The sequence below is a fragment of the Heterodontus francisci genome, chromosome 27, assembly GCF_036365525.1.
Source record: "Heterodontus francisci isolate sHetFra1 chromosome 27, sHetFra1.hap1, whole genome shotgun sequence".
NCBI lineage: Eukaryota > Metazoa > Chordata > Chondrichthyes > Heterodontiformes > Heterodontidae > Heterodontus > Heterodontus francisci.
In genome coordinates, this window is record NC_090397.1 from 30,155,157 (window position 1) to 30,163,807 (window position 8,651).

An 8,651-nucleotide genomic window follows, 5' to 3' on the forward strand; every position below is an offset into this window, starting at 1 on the left:
ATAGAAACTCTTACTATCTGTCTTTATATTTCTAGCCAGCTTTCTCTCGTACTCTAATTTTACCTTCCTTATCAATCTTTTAGTCATTCTTTGCATTTTTTTTTAAATTCTGTCCAATCATCTGATCTGCCTCCCATCTTTGTGCAATTATAGGCTTTTTCTTTAAGTTTGGGACTATCTTCAACTATTTTAGTTAACGACGGATGGCGGTCCCAACCTTGGAATTTTTCTTTCGCGTTGAAATGTATCTATTCTGCGTATTCTGAAATATCCCCTTAAATGTCTGCCACTGCATCTCTATTGACCTATCCCTTAACTTAATTTGCCAGTTCACTTTAGCTAGCTCTGCTTTCATGCCCTCATAATTGCCCTTATTTAAGTTTAAAATACTAGACTTGGACCCACTCTTCTCTCCCTCAAACTGAATGTAAAATTCAATCATATTATGATCACTACCTAGGGGCGCCTTAACTGTGAGCTCATTAATTAATCCTATCTCGTTGCACAATACCAGGTCTAGTATAGCCTGCTCTCTGGTTGGCTCCAGAATGTACTGTTTCAAGAAAGTATCCCGAAAACATTCTATGTACTCCTCATCTAGGCTACCTCTGCCCATCTGATTTTTCCAGTCTGTACGCAAGTTAAAATCCCCCAGAATTATCGCTGTACCTTTCTGACAAGCTGCCATTATTTCCTCCTTGATACCATGTGGGCACTAAGGACTACCATTACTTCCAAGGTCTCCAAGTCACAGACCAACCTGACTTGGACACATCTTCACATTCCTTCATTGTCGCTGGGTCAAAACCCTGGAACTCCCAACTTAAGAGCACTGTGGAGAACCTTCACCTTGAACTGCAGCAGTTCAAGGTGATGCATCACCACCTTCTCAAGGACTATAAATGCTGGACTTGCCAGTGATGCCCACATCACGTGAATGAATAGTTTTAAAAATCAGTGCCTTTCACAATAGAATCTTATCATAATGGTACTATTCACTCAATTTTTATTTAATGGCTTAAAACCACATAAAATACTGCAGCAGTTTTATTTAATGAATAATTTTATTTTCCAGAAGTCCCTTAAAATTATCACGTGGGTGCTGGGAGCGGATGAAAAGAGGCAGTCAAATTCCCAATTATGTCCACTGAGCCTCTTAAACTTCCGTGTTTTTAATGAGTATTTATGAAAACATATTTTAAATATCACCTTTTTATTTGGAGAAAATTAATACTCATGTTGAAATAAAATTATGCACTGTTGCTTCAATTTGTCATTTTATTTCACTGTTTCACACTGAAAATGCCAAAATCAGATTAGATGCAGTTATCGTGAGGACACATTTAGGACCAAATATGGTTTAAGCCTCAGACAGCCAATTTTCAACAGACATCATAATATTTCCTCAGATAATACTAGTTCAGATTGGAAGGAGGAGATTTCTGATTATCAACCTCCTCCTTCTGCCGATCCAATTAAAACAGCAGGTTTGGTAAAGACAAGCAATTTAATTTAGAGGAGGTCAGAAGGCTGGGGTAAACGTTTGTACTCATCATGTTGATGAATGCCAGCAATGGAAGATTACTTGTTTTTTTTACTCTCAGCATTCAGCACTCAGATGACACTGTATGGATCCAAGCAAAGGCTCCTGATAATTTCTCGAATATCAAAACATCACTCCTACTGCCCCAGTGTATTCTCTGTCCCCTACCACTTTGCACCAGTTAAGACTTATTTTATATAAAAAAAATTTGTAACTATCAATTGCTACAGCTACAAAGATAAAATTGGACAACACATGCTAATAATGCAAGCTTAGCTGAATTTGTAAACTTTCACCTCAAGTCAAAATTGTGGGTTTAAATCCATCTTTGGGCATAATGTTATCGTTTATTGCAAGGGGAATTGAATACAAAAGTAGGGAAGTTATGCTACAGTTATACACAGCATTGGTGAGACCACATCTGCAGTACTGTGTACAGTATTGGTCTCCTTATTTAAGGATGTAAATGCATTGAAAGCAGTTCAGAGAAGGTTTACTAGACTAATACCAGGAAGGGGCAGGTTGTCTTCTGAGGAAAGGTTGGACAGACTAGGGTTGTATCCGCTGGAGTTTAGAAGTGTAAGAGGCAACTTGATTGAAACATAACATCCTCAGGGGTCTTAACAGGGTGGATGTGGAAAGGATGTTTTTTCTTGTGGGAGAATCTAGAACTAGGGGTCACTGTTCAAAAATAAGGGGTCACCCATTTAAGGCAGAGATGAGGAGAAATTTTTTCTCACAGAGGGTCATGAGTCTTTGGAATTCTCTTCCTCAAAAGGTGGTGGAAGCAGAGTCTTTGAATTGTTTTGAGGCAGAGGTAGATAAATTCTTGATAAGCAGGGGGTGGGGGGGGGGGGGAAGTGAAAGGTTATCGGGGGTAGGCGGGAATGCGGAGTTAAGGCTACTATCAGATCAGCCATGACCTTATTGAATGGCAGAGCAGCCTACTCCTAATTCATATGTTTGTATGTGTAGGCTGACATTTCAGTGCTGTACAAAGGGAAAGCTGCATTGTCAGAAATATCTTGTTTTGGATAAGAAGTTAAGCTGATACGCTGATTGGGTAAATGTAAAATATCATAAAACATTGTTTAAATAGCAAGGAGTCTCCCATTGTCTTGGCCAACATTCCTCCCTCAGCCACATCACCGGGAAAAAACATTAATTGATCACAGATACCATTTGCGGTTCACTGGACTTCACTAAAGAAATTGGCTGCAATGTCTTCCAACATAAAAACAATGATGCACTTCAAAAGTAACATATAGACTTTGAACCACAGATATCCTGAATAATTAGGTGCTATTTAAATGCAAGTACTCTTTCTCAGCATCAAGTAATGCACATTTATATCTTTATCTGTAGGTTTATTGGCAATGATTTACAAGTTTTGGAGGCCACTTTGCAGGGTTAAAGCATGCTTCAATATTCTTTTCCATACTAACAGTGACGATACTGCAAACTTTCATCCTTCTCGTGTTGCCTCATTACAATGTTCAATTTCACTCATCCCTTTACGCTCTTGATTGCTGCCATTATTTTGCCTTGTGTATTGACTCATTTATCTCCATTATGCCGCCTCCATTGTTTTTACCTACTTTCTATTTTGAATTACCTTCAATCTCCAGTACTCCCAATATCAATGCAGTCTGAACAAACGGACATCCAACTTTCAATTCTTCTAGGTTTCCTCAAATCTCTCAAATGGAAACTAAAAACTACTGCTTACCTCTTATTTTCCTTCAACTGTTCGCATCCCTTATCCACTTTCTCCTCTGATCTCAAATAGAACTCCCACATCTCCATTGCTAGCATTGCCAAGAAACTACAACAATTTTTTTGTGGTAAGCATATATTTTTCTTCAACTTCTCAGCTCCACACTAAGTCCAAGTCCCTCTCAGACTTAAATACTGTTCCCATTTCTAAGTTTCCGAGATGAGATGCAACAAAAAAAAGTTTGTCATCTAAGAGGCAACCAGTCCCTCATCTCGACTGAATAACTCAACTTTTTCATAACAAAAGCAAAACACTGCAGATGCTGGAAACGTGAAACAAAAACAGAAAATGCTGGAAATACTCAGGTCAGGCAGCATCTGTGCAGGAAAAAAACTTGCCTCTCCACAGATGCTGCCTGACCTGTGTATTTCCAACATTTTCTGTTTCAATAGTTTTATTAACACTTATGTTCAGCTGCCTGAGACTTTTCTCTTTTGTTCATCTTAAGTTGCAAATATCATTCTATATTTCCTGTGTCCACTGTGTTAAAGTTAAGAGTCACTGTACTATTTCTTTGCCACGGTTTCAATATTGTAGAACAGCTCATGGCCCTGTCTTCCTTCTCCAATCTACAAACTTAGACACCTTGACATCACCTAATCACTATTTAGAGTCAGAGTTGTACAGCACAGAAACAGGCCCCTCAACCCATCATGTCCGTGCTGGCCATCATGCACCTGTCTATTCTAATCCCATTTTCAAGCACTTGGCCCACAGCTTTGTATACTATGGCGTTTCAAGTGCTCATCTAAATACTTGTTAAATGTTGAGGGTTCCTGCCTCTACCACTGCTTCAGGCATTGTGTTCCAGATTCCAACCACCCACTGGGTGAAAAACTTTTCCCTCAAATCCCCTCTAAACCTCCTGCCCATTACCTTAAATCTATGCCCCCTGGTTATTGACACCTCCGATAAGGGAAAATGTTTCTTCCTATCTACTCTCTCTATGCCCTTCATAATTTTGTACACCCCCCTCAGCCTTCGCTGCTCGAAGGAAAACAACCCGAGCCTATCCAGTCTCTCTTCATAGCTGAAGTGCCCCAACCCAGGCAACATCCTGGTGAATCTCCCCTGCACCCTATCCAGTGCAATCACATCCTTCCTATAGTGTGGTGCCCAGAACTGTACACAGTACTCCAGCTGTGGCCTAACTAGCATTTTATTTTACCTGGTCGTCTTTCCTCTCAGCCTTAGCAGTGTCATGTAATCCTGGCTCTTGCACTTGTTTTCCCAATAATTAAAAACTCCCAAACTCGAATCTTCTAGTAAATTTTCAGCCTTAAAACTATTTATTAGACCAATTTAACACTGGACTGTTAAATAATAGCTAATATGTTGATCAACAGGCCACTGTGATGAATGAGATAATGCATTCCAATGCCAAAGAATAAGCACTGCATGATCATTTTTTTTTAAAGTTACTTGAAACAATTAAGGTTTTGTAGTTTAAACAGTTTTCATAATATATGAATCACCAGTAGTTTATACTGTGAGCTACCAAGTTTCCTTTCTGAATAATGTACATCTTGATGCAAACATGTATTGTGTTAGACATTTATCATTTGGTACTGGAGGGTCAACCAGATTTTAAGGACAGATGGATTGACAACTTCTGCTGATGCCTTATTTTTCCAAACTGTGATCAAAAATATTAATGCTGGAACATTTAAGTATACTTCAAAATGGACCAAGTCAAACTCCAGGAATTATAAAGTAATGCAGATGACATAATTATACATGCCTCACACTACGTCAATTTTTTTTCAATACTTTCTGCCTTCTAGCTTGTATCTAATTTTGAGATCATTGAATGTTTCTTAGATGTTTAGAGATACAGCACTGAAACAGGCCCTTCGGCCCACTGAGTCTGTGCCGACCATCAACCACCCATTTATACTGATCCTACACTAATCCCATATTCCTACCACATCCCCACCTGTCCCTATATATTTCCCTACCACCTACCTATACTAGGGGAAATTTTATAATGGCCAATTAACCTATCAACCTGCAAGTCTTTGGCATGTGGGAGGAAACCGGAGCACCCGGAGGAAACCCACGCAGACACTGGGAGAACTTGCAAACTCCGCACAGGCAGTACCCAGAATCAAACCCGGGTCCCTGGAGCTGCGAGGCTGCAGTGCTAACCACTGTGCCGCCCAGTTTCGATAGTTTTTGAAATGCCAACCAACAAATACAATATAAAAACATACAGAACTTGTCATAAACTTGTCTGTTCAAAACAACCCTACTGTCATAAGAGTCATACAGCACAGAAACAGGCCCTTCGGCCCATCGCGTCTGTGCCGGCCATCAAGCACCTACCTATTCTAATTCCATTTTCCAGCACTTAGCCCATAGCCATGTATGCTATGGCGTTTCAAGTGGTCAAGGATAGTTACACACAATAGATTTTCGAACCAAGTGCAAATATAAAGGAGTCCTGTCCTGCCTGATAATTCATCAGCTACTCCCCTCATCCCTGGAGTTTCACTTTAGTATATGATAATGACGGTGACTGGTGTCAATTTCAAGACTGCCATTCTGGGTCTAGATGCTTATGAAGTTCTCAAGCACTGCTCTCAGTTCATCATGCCACCTCAACAGTCCAGGATAAGGTAACTGACTTACTTCTATTTCTAGGTATCCCTTATTCTCCATGTAATATAGCAAGAGGAACTATAATGTGGGCACAGTTGATTTTATTTCCCAAGTGATCAACACAATATGTTACTGAAAAGTTAAAGATTAGCATCTATGTATTTGTAATCAAGACCTCCTTGTGAGTTAATCCATCCTATCCAGAATTTCTCAACATATCAGTCATGGGAGCATTTCTCCTTTTAGAAGCACTAAATGTGGAAATAATGTGAACCCATACATCTAAATGCCCATGCCAATAGGTACCCTGCGGTTCCAGGAATTCTTAGCTCACAACCTATGTAAATTCATAAACATAAACATCTCAAATCGTAGCCCAGTTTTTTTTTAAAATTCAGAATATTTATTGATAGAACAGTTTTTAATGTTTCTCCAAATTGACAAGAGGCTCAACAACTATCCATCAAAATCAATGTCAGTCAGCGGTAGGCAGGTGCTGTGGGAAATGACCGTCATTGCACTGGGATGATGTAGCCTATATGTTATGTGTCTATGTTCTTCCATAAACCACCACCACTCCGATTCAACTATCCCAGCTATTCCAAACATCCATCAGTAATGTCGCTGAACCAACGCCATGTTATGCAAATAAGAGGACTTTCTCTCGGAAAGAAAGGAACCTGTCCAGTTCGTCGCTTTTGACTTAAAAAGTTCAATGTTGGTCCAACAAAACCGCCAACGTCCAGCTAAAACGTCAAGTTAAACTTTAGCACGACACACCATTCGGTATCGGTTAATGAGGCTTCGTCGCCCTCTCGATCAATCAAGAAGCGCGATTTATCAGAGCGAAAGGGAACAAGGTTGTTGGAGAACCGAGATTCAGAATAAAAACAGCAACGGAGTATCTCCACTGAATCCACACGGCCACGGGGATCTCCAAATGACAGCGCTCCTTTCATCTGGTTACAATGTGTCCCATCCCTCTTTAATTGTACAATAAATGAAATGCAAACCACCGCCGCCAGGAGGAATTACCTCCCTGTGCCGGCTTTGTCCTGTTCCCTCCCATCCCAAACACAAAGTCGCCTTTCAAAACCAAAATGAGCTGTACGCTCATTGCGATACCAGAAGTGAATGTGAATACAAGCGTGTGATCTTTCGCATGACTTTTTAAATATATATTGATATTATTGGTTGATGTTCGAATGGCCAGCCTCTATCCTCCTGCAGCTTGATTTTTTTTTCCGTGATATTATTCCACTGCCTGGTCCTAGCGCCCATCTCCCACCCAAGTATTTTAAATTCCTTCCCTGTGTGTATGTTGACCTATTTGAGATAGTTACATATCTATATTCAGTTCCAGGGACATTAAGCGTCCAAACATCTTTGGGAAATTTCATTTAACCCAATAGTTTGCACGAAAATACTATTTAAATGTACTGACAAAATAAACTCTGCATCGAACTTTTTCTGCCCTCGTTACAAACATATCTGAAGCGGTTTACATTTCGACATTTAACATTTGATCACTTTAACACCTGTACATGCTTTAAGCCTGCAAATATTATCACCCCGTCCAACAGACACGTCAAACTGCAAAACTTGCTGGGAAAATTATCTTCTGGGGGGAAAAAAAAGCAACTGCCTTTCAAGCAGCCTATCCATATTTAGATTACTGAATCCACATTATAAACCGAACAAAATACAGCATTTGAAATAAAAAGGAGCCTTCCGCTGCATTCCTCTAAAGTAACATCAACCCTAATATGAAATAGAGGAACACACAATCGTCTCACTTCATCTTTCACAATTCTGAAGTCTGGGCTAAGTGTTTCCATTTGTTCTGTTTATTACTGTAAGCTGTAATAAAATGCACATTTCTCACACTGGTTAAAAAAATGCAGGCTGGAAATCTCTCTAACTTACCTCAGCAGACTGGAGAGTGGGATGGAGCTCGATCCACTTCCCAATAATCCCTTTTTTCCACTTAGCAATTTTTCCACCACCGCTACATTCCCAATCCGAGCGGCTTCCAGAAGTTCCTGCTCTTTCCCCATAATACAAAAAAAAGGAGGGAGGGGAAAGAGAATTAAATAGTACAAATTCCTGTCGGCAACGCGTGCTCAGCGGCTTAAAGAGCCGAGCATCATGTTTAGAGCGCGGCTCTGGAGAGAAGCAAACTCCAAACAGGCGAGCAGAGTGCAGACAGACAGGCAGGGAGAGATCTCCCGCTACCCGCGCTGTGAGCCGGAGCCTCCCGCTCTCCCCCTCTATCTATCACACGGCGGGGAAAGCGCCAGAGCCGACGAGCCCCGCCCCACCCCTCCCCCGGCTCGCGCAGAGCCAGCCCCCCTCCCCTGTCAATCATATCAGGGCGTGAACTGCGGTTTCGCCAACCCTGAACTCAATGTGTAGCAGCAGCAGTGACTGACAAGTAAGCAATGCCTCGGACCCTCCCCTGTCACACACACCATCGGCGAAGTTGTGTGGGTCACTGGGCTTATGGTGTTTTGCAGGTAACGCATAGTGTCTTTTGTTTCACATTACCGAGGCTGCCAATAATTTAACTGCCAATGAACCGCACTATGTAAATAATGTATTTTGCTCAAGCAATTTAAAAAAATAAATGACACACGAGTTCAGACGATTTTTAAAAATGTGTGCTGTTACAATGAATCCCGTATAGGAAAGGTGGGACAGACAGGTGGGGCACGGTGGCACACCAAAGAT

The 8,651-nt window shown here is 40.9% G+C and overlaps 1 protein-coding gene across 14 annotated transcripts in view; it reads right to left on the reverse strand.

Annotated features, from left to right (window-relative positions):
• anks1b (ankyrin repeat and sterile alpha motif domain containing 1B) overlaps positions 1 to 8,209 on the reverse strand; it is an 831,451-nt gene extending 823,242 nt beyond the window's left edge. For all 14 annotated transcript variants that reach the window (XM_068059073.1, XM_068059064.1, XM_068059059.1 and 11 more), the window contains exon 1: positions 7,848 to 8,209. In XM_068059073.1, coding sequence (XP_067915174.1) covers positions 7,848 to 7,978 — 131 coding nt within the window. In that variant the 5' untranslated portion in view covers positions 7,979 to 8,209. The remainder of the gene's footprint in view (positions 1 to 7,847) is intronic.
• Positions 8,210 to 8,651: the final 442 nt, after the last annotated feature.